Here is a 14,945-nt window from a genome sequence, read left to right as displayed (position 1 = left end):
AAAAGTTGGTTTTTGAATATTTTCATTTATGCTTTCAGTTCTTGGAATGGACTTCCTGTAATCCAAAATGAGCTATTGAACAACTCTTTTGCTACGTTGTGTTTGCAAATCAATATTTAGGCTAATAATTGAAGGTTGATTCTTTTTTTTTTTGAAAAATGTAATCTGGATTCTTATACTGTGGTGATTATTGTGGTTTTTAGGTGAATTTTTCGAGTGGGGGAGAAGGGGTGGGTGGGAGCTTTAAATTGTTATTCTCAATTGGTATATAAATATTTAAATGTGCAAAACATGGATATCATGGAAGAATTCAAATGTTTTTCCTGCATTAGGTTGGAGAGCATGATCATTTTCTGTTTGCACATCACAAATGTTCTTCCTGCATTAGTATATATCTCAAATTTCTCTCAATTGCTAATGGATTTATTTTCTTTGGAAATTTCAGAAAGTCGGGTTGTTGGAGGAAGAAGCTGGTTTGTTGCCATTTTTAGGTATATAATCATGTGCCCTGATAGCATATTCAAAGCTAATTTAGTTATATGGATTTTTTATTTTTTTCTAAAGCTTTTGTGCCTAGATTTTAAATATGTGATTGGTAATTACTTAGCTCGATAATTGTCAAGCATATGATGTGCTATTTAGAAATTCGGCATTTTCGTCATCCAATTCAATAGCATTTGGGATACTATGCTAGAATTCTATTACAACTCCAGCTAAGAGATGTGAAGCATGAAGAATATCTCTTTAGGAAGTATTAGCTAATCCGGTTAATTGGTCAACAAAATTAGCCATTTTTGTCGTTTAGATTGGATAACCTAGGAAGAATGTTAGAATGATTGATCATATTCGTTAGCCCTATGTTTTTTTATTGCATAATGATGGAATTGACGCGTCATTTAGTCATAGTAATTGATGTAATAAGTACGTATCAACTGCCGCATTCACTCATTTATCTCTCTCTTCATTAAGGTAAAATGTATCTTATTCATACAGTTCGAGGTTATGCATTCAAGTCCCGCGGCAACGCGCGGGCACATTTTCTAGTAAACCCTAAAATTGAATCTTAATCCCAAAAACTCAAAACACCTAGTCAGCTATCAAACTACCTTAGGAACCCTAATTAAACAAAACCCATATACAAGCTCCAAACTTTATCCTTTTTAAATAACTCAAATTTCCCTTTATTTCATTAGTTAAAAATTCAAAAAAATACTTATGATGAAGAGAAATTAGGAAACAATAAAAAATAAATTAAAAACAGAAATTAAAAACCACGTGATGAAGAGATTTGGAACTATTATTATGCTTGTATGTGGAAAGATTTACATGAAACCGATTGACCTGAATGTGTCGTTTTTCAAAAACAATAATATTTGTATGTGTAAGTTTTTCTAAAAAAATGGTAAGTCGTTTTAAGTCGTTTTGCAGATGGAGAGAGAAATGCCAACATGTAAGGTTGGGTTGAGAAAAAGAAACGCGAACCTAAACCATTAAACATGAAACGAAAACAGTTCAGAGAACGAAGTTTATGATAGCAAATTGTTATTAACCCTTGCACCAGACTAATGACTAGTACTACGATATAACGGTACTTGCCAAAGCAGCAAGGGAAGCAATAGCGCCAACTCAAAGAAATGTTATCACATACACAAATGCTTAGATTAATGTCAAAATTAAACCATCCTGTTTGGGTAAATAATAGGAGAATAAATAAATAAACAAACAAACTTTCACATATATATTTTCAAGCGAAGCAGATGAAACAAGGATACCAACATTTTTCCTTTTCTATGCATTCACCTTTTTGTATAATTTCAAAAAAAAAAATATATATATATATTACAAACCACTTTCTGATTCTATCATACATAGTTTCGAAGGTGCAACAAGTAGAGGTGGTCATCGAAAGGGTTCGATCGGAGCATGTTCTTCAAAAAAGGCTGCTGCCTCAAAGCACTCGGCTGTTTCTAGCGTTGATGCCCTCGCATCAGCTTTGTACAGCAGCCCGAGATTGTACCAAGCACAAGGGTTTCCTCTGTCAAGTCGTAGCGCATCCATGAGAAAGCTTCTGGCGACTGGTAAAGATTGGCCACCGAACTGTCTTAGAATACAGGCAGCGGATATCAAGCTTGGGACGTGGGTAGGTTCGAAATCTAATGCCTTCCTGAAAGATTCCAAAGCTTCTTGCTGGAGACCCTTAGCTTCATAGAGGAAACCTAGCAAAATAACCAAAGTTTTACAAGAAGATCCACAGTGAAGGATTATGAAAGACAGATTTCGCAACAAACTTGAGTACTTTCCTCCCAAAAGTAACAAGCTATGGCTTTTTACTCTTTTGAGATTTTCTGCTAAGGAGACAAATGCGTAATAAAAAGTAATCATGCCATCAATATAAGAATCCAAGACGGAAAGACTCCAATGAATTCCAGTGTTTCATATAAACAAATATAGCTACAGAAATATACCTGTAGAATGCCATCTGGAAGCAGAATGAGGATTGATGCTCTGGGATTTTGAAAGGCAGACCTCAGCATCCCGCCATTGGGACAAGCTTGTATATAAATTGGCCAAGTCGTGCCACGTCTCCATTTCCAAACTTCTATTATGGTTTCTCCTACTCTGTAAATGTATAAAGAGACATAATATATCCTAAAATTTGCTACCTAAAAACAGTTTTCTGTAAATATTAATTGGGTACTCAGGATAAACTTTAATAGCATATTCCTTAAACATCTCAAATAACAAATAATGGTTATGCATTATAACACTAAAATATTGTCAAATCAATATTTGGAAATACATGAAGTTTATGATCCACTAGTGTTACGAAATAATGCAAAATTTGGCTACAAGTAAGAAAAGATTTGCCAGCAATACAGTGAAGACACATTTCAAATATAGTAAATGGATCACAATGAATTACCACCATTTACCTTTAAAAGCCTCTTGTCAACACCTAAGTTTTTAGTCCGAACTTGAAGAACAGCCAGAAGATGGGTGTATGTTTCTATGGCATTCTTCAGCTGGCCTTGTGCAATATGTAGTTTTGCTTTAGTTCGCAACAGTTCTCCTTGATCCCACTTCCCCGTCTGATCTAGAGCAGCATTGATTACAGTCTCAGCATCAATGAACCGTTTTTGAGCTGACAATATTCGTGCCAAAAGAGCATATGATTTTACACTGGACCCAGCCTCAAGTTTTAATAGCTGATTTGCATAATAAAGTGCAATATCCAACTTCCTTTGCTCAGCGAGTTCTAGACAAAGGTGAAATAAAATGTAAGGATTCCTATCTTTCGTAATTTTATCAGCAGTTTGTAGTGCTTGTATTGCTTCAGACTGCTTCAAAATCCTTTCAGAATCGGAAGTGACTGATCTGGATTTAGCTGACAGGGAAAGACCAAGTAGGCAATTTGCGATAGTCGACATTTGGCTGCATTTTCCATCCAAATCTGACAGTGCCTTGTATGCGTATTTGGTCCCATCCTCAATGCAAACCAAATTTTCACTGCAAATCTTCGAAGCCAGTAACAACTCCAGAATGCAGTCTGTGTTCTCTCGATTATTTAAAATATTTTTCAAAAGATTCAAAGCAACCAAGTCCTCACCTTCACCATAGTAACAAAGAGCTAGAGTGCAAAATCTTTCTTGTCTTCCCATAATTCCAGGAATCAATTCTTCAACCTGATGGGCTAGGGCCCTCACTTTCCCTGAAACGGACAAGGCAAAAGAAAGATGATCAAGGATTGATGGGTCCCATGCAATTGTTCCAGCACCAAATTTTCCTAGTAGAACCAACAACAGCAGAATAGCCTCTTCTATATTGTTTCTTGGCACAAAAGAGCTTTCCATCTGTGAACGGAGATTTGGAGGGTTTGCATCACAACCACTGTACAGGAGAAAAACTGCAAATTCTTTTTCCATCTTTGAAGCAAGTTCAATGTCAAGATTCCAACGATAGAGGAGAGCCTGCCGGTATGATAAGATAGCTTCTTGGGGAGCCCCAGCAAGTATCCACAACTCTGGAAGTAACTCAACAGCTTTACCTACAGTCTCTTGTAATTTACAATCTGAAGCAAAGTTTTCGGGCAAGCCATCTGGTAATGCAGATTCAACAGTGTCCAAAATAAGTTTGCAAGATTGAGCAGCTTCTGCAAAATTAGGTAAGCAAGTAAAATTAGCTCTACAGAATTTATAAATAATAAAGTGTAGTATCTTAATAATCTTACACATTCATAATTTTACAACTAGAAAGCACAGCAGAAGCGGCCAAACTATGCAGCTTAATGTATCAAACACACATGCATGAATTTCCGTTTTGGTTCAAACTTTAATTGTGTGATCAACAAAAGTTATATTCTTTATAAAGTTCTATAGTTGCAGACGAAAACTAAATGATCCCGGGAGCATTCAAAGCTCATGATGTGAAAACATATCACAGACAAGACGCAAGAAAGTTGCAAAAGTATGAACATATATAAGACAAACAGGAACAGGAAAGTGAACAAGAGATGGAAGGATACCTCCAAACTGTCCAAGGCCCTGCAACGACTTTGCTTTAAGAAAAATAGCTTCAAGGAGTAAACTAACAGCATGCATTGACATGGGTGGGACAGAATCACTTTGAGAACGGCGTCTGTTGGTCTCGCATCTTCGAGAAATGGAGACTTTCATCTTGGGAATCACACCAGCAATGTCAATTCCTTCAAATACATGAAGAGCAGCTTCTGTGTTACCTTTTTGATACTCAAGCCTTCCTAATAGAGCTCTTGCTTCCTATAAAATACACAGGTCTCTTAGCTTTTGGAATTATATGGATACGACTGAATATTCAAAGCAAACTGCAGCATCATATAAGTGTAACCGTGCAGATGATTTGATATGAGGTCATTTTGTGAAATCTGAAGACTCTCCTATTTAAGAAAGGTTGGATTCTATCAGTGGAGTAATTGACCAAATTCCACTCCTACAAGAAATTAAGCCTGGTTGGACTTCAGTGTCCCATGACAATGATTATCCAAAACTAATTTGTCAAACAAACTTTCCAATTTCATCCAAATGGCAAACAATGGCACTCAGGATTTTGTCAAAATTGGCGTTACGTACTTGAATTACCAACTACATTTATAGGTATCTATTTATTTTCACAGAAGAGATGGTTATAAAAAAAGGTTTTTTAGCCAAAATGGTCCCTAAGATTGGCATAACTCCTCGCTTTGGTCCCTGAGATTTAAAATCGATAGAAATGGTCTTTGAATTTGTCCACCGTCAATCACTTTGGTCGTTCCGTGAAAAATCCCCGTTAAATTGAGGGTATTTTTGTCAAATCAACCCCTCCACTTGCTTTTTCACCCTTTTCTCTCATTTCCCTAAAAAAATCACTACGTTGCTGATTTTGGCGGAGGGAAATGGGCTGAAGGGTGAAAAAGAAAGTGGAGGGGTTGATTTGACAAAAATACCCTGAATTTAACGGAGATTTTTCACGGAATGACCAAAATGATTGATTTCGGTGGACAATCTCAGCGACCACTTCTATCAATTTTAAATCTTAGGCACTAAAGTGAGTTGTTATGCCAATCCCAGGGACCATTTTGGCTAAAAAACCTTCTAACTAATGAATTAATTTAGGTTATATACCACTATATACCATATAGTAACAGCTAACACAAACAAATTAACAATTTGAAGGATAAACTCAAAGAAACAGTCACACAACATAAGTTTTGACACGATTCTGGTATAAATTTTCAGGACTATAAGGGCAGAACTAACCACAAAACATAATCATTCATAGCATTTGCAGCTGCACAAAATGTGCAACTTAATTCCATTCTACGAAAATGTTCAGATTTGTTCAAGTTGTTGAACTTAATAGATAAAGGCTGACAAACAAGGAATTAAACTTAAAAACAAAAGCCAACAAGGAAGTAATAGGTATGTCAAATTCAGATGCAACCAACCTCATAGTTCAAATAACCACTCTCTCGCAGAGACGACTCAGCTTCTTCGATATTGCTGTTATCCACCTTTGTTTCTACCTCACCCGTCCGCGATGAGTAGCCAGTGCCACCACTAGCTGAGTAGTCCCGAGTAGCAAGGGAGTCGGATGAATGAGGAACTTCATCTAACCTTAACTGCTCAGCGGAACGTATACACTTTAGCATTTTTTCCAACCTCCCTTTAATGCTGAATCTTCTCTTACTCATCCAATTCTTAGTTCTCATACCGGATCATTCCAATCGAACTGTTTCCGAATTAACATTAACCAAAAAAAAAAAAACCGGAAACAAATTAGGAAAAAAAATCACAGCTTTTCAATGAACATACATGACAGAGCTCTCAGTAGGTTTACACTTCATATACTCATAGATCATGACCAGAAACACACCCATTGACGGTATAAGCACATTTTTTACTATCAACTCCTAAATTCCCATAATTCAAAATTCCAAACCTTTCCCTACATATGGAAGATTCAGCAATATTCAGGAAACCCACTTTCACAGAATCACCAACATCCATCAGTTGCAAACATTAATCATCCAACTAGCTCATAAAACATTGAAAGCAAGGAAATTTAAGAGAAAAACCCAGAAATATTCCGAACCCAAGTTTCAATTCAGCACAAAAAACACCACAGCACGAGAAAACACAACGATTTCTGGAACATAAAAGTTGAAGAGTGGGAAAAACCCATCACAGCATGAGAGAAGAATAGCTGAGATCAAAAGCAGCTTCCAAGAAAAGCACCTTTTGGCTAGCAGCAAAAAGCATTGCCTGAGCCCACAAGCCATCAACAATTTCCCCATGCATGATGCATCCCCCTCTCTCTCCTCCAATTCATCCAAAGAAAGGGGTCGCTTGGACTTTTCCTCCCCAAGAATCCAAAGCAGCCAAAGTGTCCTTTTTTTCTCTCTTTTTCTTGTGGGTTGCTTGAGAAATTGCTAAACCGTTGTGTTTCCGGAGCTACTCAAGTTTGGGGCATAATTACGAATGCTAACCCCCTTCAATTCAAAGGTGTGAACAGAGGGAAGACTCCGGGCACCTGTATAATCACACGAAAACAAATAATCAATTAATTAATTAATTTTAAGAGTGCCAGGCAATTCCACTCGAAAGGATTGTCCTGGGCCCACTTTGAAAAATTAATCCCCTTTTTTCACTTATGTGTTGTCTAACTGCCGGCCCCAGCAACAAGATAAAGGTTGACTGTAATCACGAATTTCACCCTCGGTCTGTCATGCATTTTGGCCCCCTTTTTTTTTTTTTTTTTTTTTTTTTTTTGGTGAATAGAGGGGATGAAGTTCCAGACCCCTCGGTCATGCATTTTGGGCCTTTATTTTTTTTATTTTTATTTTTTGGTGAATAGAGGGGATGAAGTTCCAAACAATCTAATACATAGCATTAATAACAATAAAGCGGCCCATAAGGGTGCTTACAAGATCATCCGTTAGATGTTGCATAAGCTATTAGGGTGGAAAATGAAAACAATACAACCCAAGGTCCAAATTGTAGCTCATTTGGCTAGCTAATCCGCAACATTGTTCACTTCCCTAAAAATATGCTTTAGTACACAATGCTCAATTCTCTTCATCAAATCCTTGCAACTCTTCAGAAGGGTAGCAAAGGGTGAAAGGTATCTTCCACCGCCTGGTTCAACAGTAATACAGCAGAGGAAGAGTCCATCTCGGTGAATAACTTAGATATGCCTTTTTCAATAGCAAGCTGAAGTCCGAAATACAAACCCCAAACTTCAGCTTTTATAATCTACCCTTGCCTTAGATTAATAGAGAAACCTTCCAAGCAATCACCATTGTGGTCACAGAGAATTCCTCCAGCACCAATGTTGTTCGAAACCATTTTTCTAGAGCCATCCACATTCAACTTGTGCCAACCGAAAATAGGAGGCACCCACTTCAACATAACATGCATCTGAGAAGGTGATTTATCAATTTTTAGAAGAGAATCCATCCATTTAGATGTAGCTCCAATAGTAACCTTTCTAAGATCACTAGGGAGGGAGAAATCCACATCAAAAACTTGGTGCTTCCTCCATTTCCAGATATACCAGCAAGTAAAGACAAACAAACAATTCCATGTTATTTTGTCAGACCACAATACCTTGGACGTCACGTTAGCCATCAACTAGGCTTTCAAGTGCAAATTAAAAGTATTGCACAATTGAGAAGGAATCCGTAGAATATCCCGAATGCATTTAGCTCTGCTACATTCCCTTAGAAAATGTGTGATGGTCTGCAAAGGCCAAGAACAAAGGTTGCAAGAGGAATCCACAGTTAAGTTTCATTTGGTTCTTTGCTCATTAGTAAGAAACTTACCTTGACCAATGAGCCAGATGAAGAATTTAAGTTTGGGGGGATTTTGAGAGTCCAAATCTCAAACCAATAAAAAACAAGCCTTCTTTCACAATCATTAACACATTATAGGTCGTATTTACGGTGAAAGTACCATTTGAAGTGCATTTCTATATAAGTTTGTCCTCTCCAGCACCAATAGTCCTAGCAGGCCAACTGATTATGTTTCTGACCTAGTTTTCTAAAAGAGCAGATCTTAGCTTACAGACGTCCCACCAACTGTCCCAAAGAAAAGAAGAGATTGGAAAGTCATCTTTGGGAAATTTATTAGCATCAACAAAATTAATTAAAGGATCATTCAACACCCAAAGGTCTTTCCAAAACTTGACTCCATTGTGGATGCAAATTTCTGCCTTCTTCTCCTTGAACGAAAATGCACCTGCAAAACAATTAACACCTAAGATTAAGGCCAAGAGCCTCACACGCCCATGACTAATAGAGGGGGGGGGGGGCGGGGAGCTTTGGTCGAAGAGTCTCCGATGCCAAAGTTAGAATTTGAGAGAGAAAGTGTTTAGAGAATTTTAGGAAGGGAATCAACGTAGGTTTTTGGAGAAATGTGGGGCTATATATAAGTGTATGGCCGGCCTTATTTAGAGAAATCGGTATCAGCCACTTATGGTAGAAATTTGGCCCTAATTGCAAGATATTACGTCAAATAATATCTTGCAATTAATTTGGTAATTAATCCCAATTTGAAATGAATAATTGGGAGTTACCTTGTGGGTGAGGATTTGATGAGGAGTGATGAGAGGGTTTAAAAGAATACCATTTTAATCACCTTTGACCTTGATTGAGCCATTGTTGTCTATTGTATGTGTGTGGGAATCCCGGTGTGCCTCAAGGATAATTTTGTCATTTTCACCCAAAAATCCACATATCACCTCCATAATTTTCTTGATTATTTTGGCTCCACAAATGGCCACACGCCTGTTGGGATGATTGTAAGAAAGGGCAGCAGATGTAGAGATCTTCTCTTGTTTTAGGAAACAGAGCATTACTTCCTATTTTGATGTAGATTCCCTCTTTAATTGGAAATTAGATCCTTCTAGGAAAGGAAATAAATTACTTCTAAAGTCTATTTAATTGTACCTTAAGTAGATTATTAAATCAATTTCATAGAGCAATTTATTCTATCCTACAAAAGGAGAAAGCTAGAGGATATTTGTTCCCCCTCCCCTAGCAATAGAGGATATTTGTTCCCCCTCCCCTAGCAATCTCCTACACTTGCATGTGCAAATGACTGTCTTTCGTTGCTTTCTTTGTCTTCACGCTGCACTAAGGTGAGAAAAAGTTGATTTTTCCTTGTCTTCTTAATTTTTGGGAGCCTCGAGGCTCGAAATTTGGCTCGACGTGGGTCGAGAATGTGTCAAAAATTGGTTGAGGAGCCTTGGCAGGGTTGCTGTTGTGGTGCTACTTGGCGCGATGGTGGCTGGCTGGGCCAGGTGAGGCTCGGCTTGGACTACACTGATGGGCACTGAGGCGCTGGGCTCTGGCACGGGCCAGACTGGTGGACTAAACTGAGGAGGCTTAGGCCTTGTTTTGTTTTTCTTTATTCTTTTTTTTTTATGGGCTTGGGCCCGTGTGTTAATGGGAGAAAGTGAGGTCGAGAGTTGTTGGGCTTGGCCTGTTTGAATGGGCTAAGGGGTGCGCTGGGGTGCCTGCCCCCTTATTGCTGACTTGGGCCGAGATGAGAGATACGGTCCAGGCTGTAGGGCCTGGCGCTGCTTTCTAGGCTCCGGCAATCTTGGGTCGTGGGCCTAGCATGCTTTTTTTCTTTTTTTTTTTTTCGCAGCCATCTAATGAATTTTCCTCGAGTCTTGGTAGGGTTTCTTCAAGCATGTCTTCTTCAAGCCATAAGGGTGATGATGGTGTACTGCCGTTGTATCATCAAGATGGGTCCTTGAGTAAGGTGGGTTACTTCAAGGCTACTCACTTCAAAATTTGCTCTGATGACTCGTTTATAAACTTTCTTGAGGCATATAGGCATGCCATTTAGTCGGGGGTTCATGTGAAGCGTGTCAAGGAAGTAGCAGCCATGAGCCATGTAGCGGGGCTTGAAGAGCCATCAAGTTTCACCCCTACTACTTTGTGTTGGGATTCACTTTCCCTATGCCGCGTTTTTTCCAAGAAATACTTTGCTCCATGAAGTGTGCCCCCACTCAATGTTCTCTGAATGCGATTCGTGTGATGGTGGGGTTCTTCAATCTAAGCCAATTCTTCGACTTAGACTTGACCATCAATGAATTTTTTTACTTCTTCGACATAGGCCACATTAAAGGAGTTAGGTAGCTGCAATCCCGTTATAGTCTCTTCGATCATTCGAGCAAATGAGGTCTTGATTAAGCCAATGAGACTTTGGAGATAAGTGAAGAGTGGGAGTATGATTATTCCCCTAAGTTGCGTGTTTCGATGGTTTTCATCATCAGTAAGTAGACTGCTTAGTCTCTAGGCTGCTTTGTACTTTCGCTGAACAGCTTTCTGATTTATTGATTATCCTCATTTGTTCTTGTAGATTCAGAATTCGGCTCGATTCCTAAGACTTTTCCAGATATGAAGAAAGTGCATATTGCCCCAGATATCTATTCTAAGTACTGTGAGTGGCGTTGGCTACTTAGTCCTTTTCATCGGGAGAAAGGCGGGATGCCCCCGAAAGAGGAGATAAAGTGAATTAAGGCTGAGGCGTTGGCTGCTACTAGGATTGCTCAGTGTAGAGGTTCTGTCATGCCTCTTATACTAAAATTTATGCCAAAACGTCTGTCAGGGCCTAAGTCAAGTTCACATTTGGAGAGACTTACTACTATGAAGAACGATAAGGTGGACTCTACTGCTAACGTGGTGCCAAAACCCACTCCTCTCGCTGCTGAGATTTATTCGCATGCTGAGAAAAAAGAGGTTGCTTGCATAGGCAGTTGTGAGAAATCCACTAAGCCTGTTTCTAGAGAGGCTGCTAAGATTTGTGCGCTCTTGAAACCATATCTACTTGAAGATATAGACGCGTGTGCCAAACTTGTTGATGCCGTTAAAAGGGTTGTTTACCCAAGTTCTTTTAGGAAGCATACGACCGAGTATAGGAAGATTACTCTGCTTGTTATGATGCAGAAAACAACGATTCTGCAACCGAGTTTATGCTCCTTGACCAACAGGATACCAAGGGGATGGCAAAGACTATGGCAGCCAAAGCCTATTCCTCGACCGAGAAAATCAAAAAGTTGGAATCTGAGCTTACTGTTTTGATGGGGTTTAATATCTCTATCCCCACTTCTCTGCAGCTTGAGACTGTTTGCCAAGAGATCGTTGATTTGAAGACTAGGCTTAATGTGATCCAAGTTAAGTATGAAAGTGCACAGAAGGAGATTAGTTGTTACATACCTCAGATTCAAGATCTTGAGCGAGCCATTTCTGAGTTTCGTTTCGCTGCTTATGCAAAAGACGAAAAGTTGATTGTTGCTTATAACCAAGTGATCCACTTCAAGAAGATCATCAATAGGCTTGAACCTCAAGTGTTGGAGCTCTAAGGTGCTTTGAAGATCAACGAAAGTCTGAAGAAGGAAGTGGAGGTGCTGCAGCGCGTCCGTGCTTGTTTGCTTGAGGAAAACGAGCAGTTGAAGGGTAAGAAGGCTAGGGTCGAGGCTTTGCTTGCTCAGAGTTATGCCGATTTCTACAAGTTAGGTTATGTAGATTATCTCTTTGGTATGTCGTTTGACTTTGTGTTTGCTGGGAAAGACTTCAAGACCTTCTATATTTCTCCAGAAGACTTGCTTGCCTTTACTTTTAAGGCTTCCATTGGTGAAGTAGTCGGAGAAGTTGGTACCTAGGCTAGGACAGCCAGAGGTAAAGCGCCGGATGATGCCATTGCTGAAAGCATCATGACTGCTGAAGGTGTCGACCGAGTAGCCATGTGATTTGTTGAAGAGTAGTCTTCTAAGTAGTCTTTAGGATTTTCTTTATTTTCCTTGTTGCTTTTTACTTTGCTTAAACTCATTCGGCTTTTGCTAGTTGTTTATTAATTTTGCTAGAAATTTAATAAACTTGATTCCTTCGCTTTTCTTCATCTTCACTTCTTTTGGTCATGCCCTAACCTTTGACCTTTAGACTAGTGGCAAGCGTGCTACTTTTCTATAAGCAAACATGCCCACTTAGCCTATGTAGTCGTTAGTGTAGATATAAAACTTTTTGCAAAGTTGTTAGCCATAGGGTCGGCAGCTGGATTCCTTACTTACAGAAGCAAACGAGTCTGCATGACCACTTGGTTGTTAACATTGGCTTTCTTTTATCCTTTGAGCTATGTGGCCTGCATCACAACATACTTTATGTAACCAACTCCGTGAGTTGCGTAGCAAGTATCATAACACTTTAGGAATTAGTGTAGATCACTCCGCGTTTTGGCAGAAATGAAGCTTATCGACTGCGTAGCATGTATACAATGGATAAAACTCCGTATATGCGCGTGAACTAGTTTAACCTTTCATAGAAACATGCAGTTGTATAAGTTTAGCACGACTTAGTGCTCAAAGGGCAAGCCATAGGCAGTCTTCTGGATATTGTAGGCTACCTTAGTGCACTTGGTAGTAGTTTTAGGGTTCCAAGGCAGCCGTCCATAGGACATACTGTGTAATAGGCCTCCTTTGTCTCTAAGGCCATTTTTCCCACGGATTAGGCCAAGAAACCCAAAATCCTTCAGTTAGGTAAGCCTTGAAAAAGACTATTATGGCTACTTCGAGGAATCCCAGCGTAAGCCATTGTGCACCTAGTTATACCAAAACAACCCAACTCATCCACATCTGGATATTCAGAGTGTAAGTTTATCCTCTCGCATTGGAGAGCAAACCCATGTGGGTGTTAGGGAATTGGTTTACCATCTCACACTAGAAAACATGGTTGGTCCCTAGGGGGCGCAATTCCTGTGATGAGTCCCTAAGAAGAGTCGGGCTTCTTTTGAAGTGCAAAATTGATCAGTTGTTGTAAACATGCAGTCAAGCCAAGTTGTAAATTGCTTATGAATTCCTCATTGAAAAATCAATGAAACGAACGAAAACTTAGCTGTAAAATAGAAATTGCATAACAACTGGATAATCCTCGAGTCGTGAGGTGGTGCCTATTGAGTTACTTGAGTCTTCGGGCTTTGATGTAGAGGGAGGTCATACATGGTACTTCCTTAGATTGTAGGTGTTCCATTGCTTTTTGATATCTTTATCGTTCATGGTGGCGAGGGTGTAGCTACTCTTGCTGTTTACTCAGTTGATCTTGTATGAACCCTCCTAGATGTGATCCATCTTTTTAGAGCCTTCTCTGTGGGAAGTAATGAAGGCTTTTCTTAGGACTAGATCTCTGGGCTGGAAATGAGCTGCTACTAGTAAGTTGCGATGCGGGTGATGGTCTTCTCGCGTTTCTCCTCTGCCAGATCGAAGCTTTTGACCATCTCATTACTGTTTTGCTCGATGCTTGACAGTAGAGTGCTGATACTTAGCATGATGACATTGGGAGGAATGATTGCTTCTGAACCAAATGCCAAAGAAAAATGAGTCTCGCCGGTTGCTCGTTGTTTAGTTGTGCAATACACCTGTAGATATCTAGGGAGTCCGTTTGGCCACTTTCCCTTCTTGTCGGAGAGGGATTTCTTGAGGTAGTAGAGAATCATCTTGTTGGATGCCTCTGTCTGCCAATTGCCTTGAAGATACCTTGGCATCGACGTATACTACTTGATATTATATTTTTGGAAGAATTTTGCCAAATCTTTGCCTTACGAATTGCGAACCATTGTTTGTGACGATGGATTGAGGGACGCTAAATCGGCAAATGATGTTCTTCCATATGAAGTGCTTTATGTCCGTCTTAGTTGTAGTTGTCATGGTTTTTGCTTCTACCCATTTGGTGAAGTAATCAGTTTCCATGATCATCATGCATCTGCCCTCAGTAACGGGCAACATTGGCTTTACCAAGTCAATCATCCATTTCATGAATGGCCAATGACTCGTCTATGGGTGTAGTTCGCTGACAGGTAGTGTTGGTACCGACTTGTAATGTTGGCCAACGACTCGTCTATGGGTGTAGATCGCTTGTTAAAGGTTTTAGGTAACGAATAATTGAAAGAGAATCATATCCGACATAGATTTCCATCATTTGTTGAGGCCCCATTTTTGTACGTAAAGGCGGCGAAATCAGCATATCGGTCGCACAACCAAAAATGCGCAAATACGATATGTCAGGTTCATATCCAGTAACCAACTGAATGGTGCTATATGGCTGGATCGCAACAGGCCTCTAGCAGACCAACATGGTTGCGTGCAATATTGCCTGGCCCCAAACAGCAACCATGAGCTTGGTACATATAACCAACAATCGAGCAATCATTTATAAATGGTTAATGAATGCCTATACTAGGCCATTCTGGGTGTGAACATGGGATATTGGATGTTCAACTTCAATCCCAACCGACATGCAATAGTCATCAAAAGTTTTAGATATGAATTCTCCAGCATTATCTAATCGAATAGATTTGATTAGATAATTAGGGTGGTGAGCCCTGAGCTTAATAACCTGAGCCAACAGCTTGGAGAATGCAGCGTTCCTTATG

General features: G+C 39.5%; 2 protein-coding genes across 3 annotated transcripts; both read right to left on the bottom strand.

Annotated features, from left to right (window-relative positions):
* Positions 1-1,686: 1,686 nt before the first annotated feature.
* On the bottom strand, positions 1,687-7,018 carry LOC137731715 (protein NPGR2). Of its 2 annotated transcripts, none has more exons than XM_068470905.2 (6): positions 6,750-7,018; positions 5,960-6,243; positions 4,523-4,775; positions 2,934-4,150; positions 2,466-2,619; positions 1,687-2,216 (listed from the first exon to the last, which is right to left on the bottom strand). In XM_068470905.2, exons 2-6 carry the CDS (start codon positions 6,221-6,223, stop codon positions 1,900-1,902), a joined length of 2,205 nt encoding a protein of 734 aa, XP_068327006.2. In that variant the 5' UTR covers positions 6,224-6,243; positions 6,750-7,018; the 3' UTR covers positions 1,687-1,899. The 2 variants fall into 2 exon arrangements, with proteins under 2 accessions (XP_068327006.2, XP_068327007.2); XM_068470906.2 differs by having other exon boundaries at positions 5,960-6,133.
* A 6,703-nt stretch (positions 7,019-13,721) lies between these two features.
* On the bottom strand, positions 13,722-14,057 carry LOC137732759 (uncharacterized). The gene has a single exon (XM_068472036.2). It carries the CDS (start codon positions 14,055-14,057, stop codon positions 13,722-13,724), a length of 336 nt encoding a protein of 111 aa, XP_068328137.2.
* Between the last annotated feature and the right edge of the window lie 888 nt (positions 14,058-14,945).

This window comes from Pyrus communis, chromosome 16 (assembly GCF_041283825.1).
Source record: "Pyrus communis isolate YQ-2024b chromosome 16, ASM4128382v1, whole genome shotgun sequence".
Lineage (NCBI taxonomy): Eukaryota > Viridiplantae > Streptophyta > Magnoliopsida > Rosales > Rosaceae > Pyrus > Pyrus communis.
This window is presented reverse-complemented; position numbering and strand designations above follow the sequence as displayed.

What these genes read in the sequence shown, in the direction of transcription:
- LOC137732759 (XM_068472036.2), bottom strand. Translation starts at nt 14,057, where the DNA reads ATGCCAAGGTATCTTCAAGGCAATTGGCAGACAGAGGCATCCAACAAG.
- LOC137731715 (XM_068470905.2), bottom strand. Translation starts at nt 6,223, where the DNA reads ATGAGAACTAAGAATTGGATGAGTAAGAGAAGATTCAGCATTAAAGGG. An exon ending in GGGCCTTGGACAGTTTGGAG is followed by an intron (nt 4,151 to 4,522) that starts GTATCCTTCCAT and finishes CTAATTTTGCAG; the next exon opens with AAGCTGCTCAATCTTGCAAA. An exon ending in TTCCAGATGGCATTCTACAG is followed by an intron (nt 2,217 to 2,465) that starts GTATATTTCTGT and finishes TTATTTTGCTAG; the next exon opens with GTTTCCTCTATGAAGCTAAG.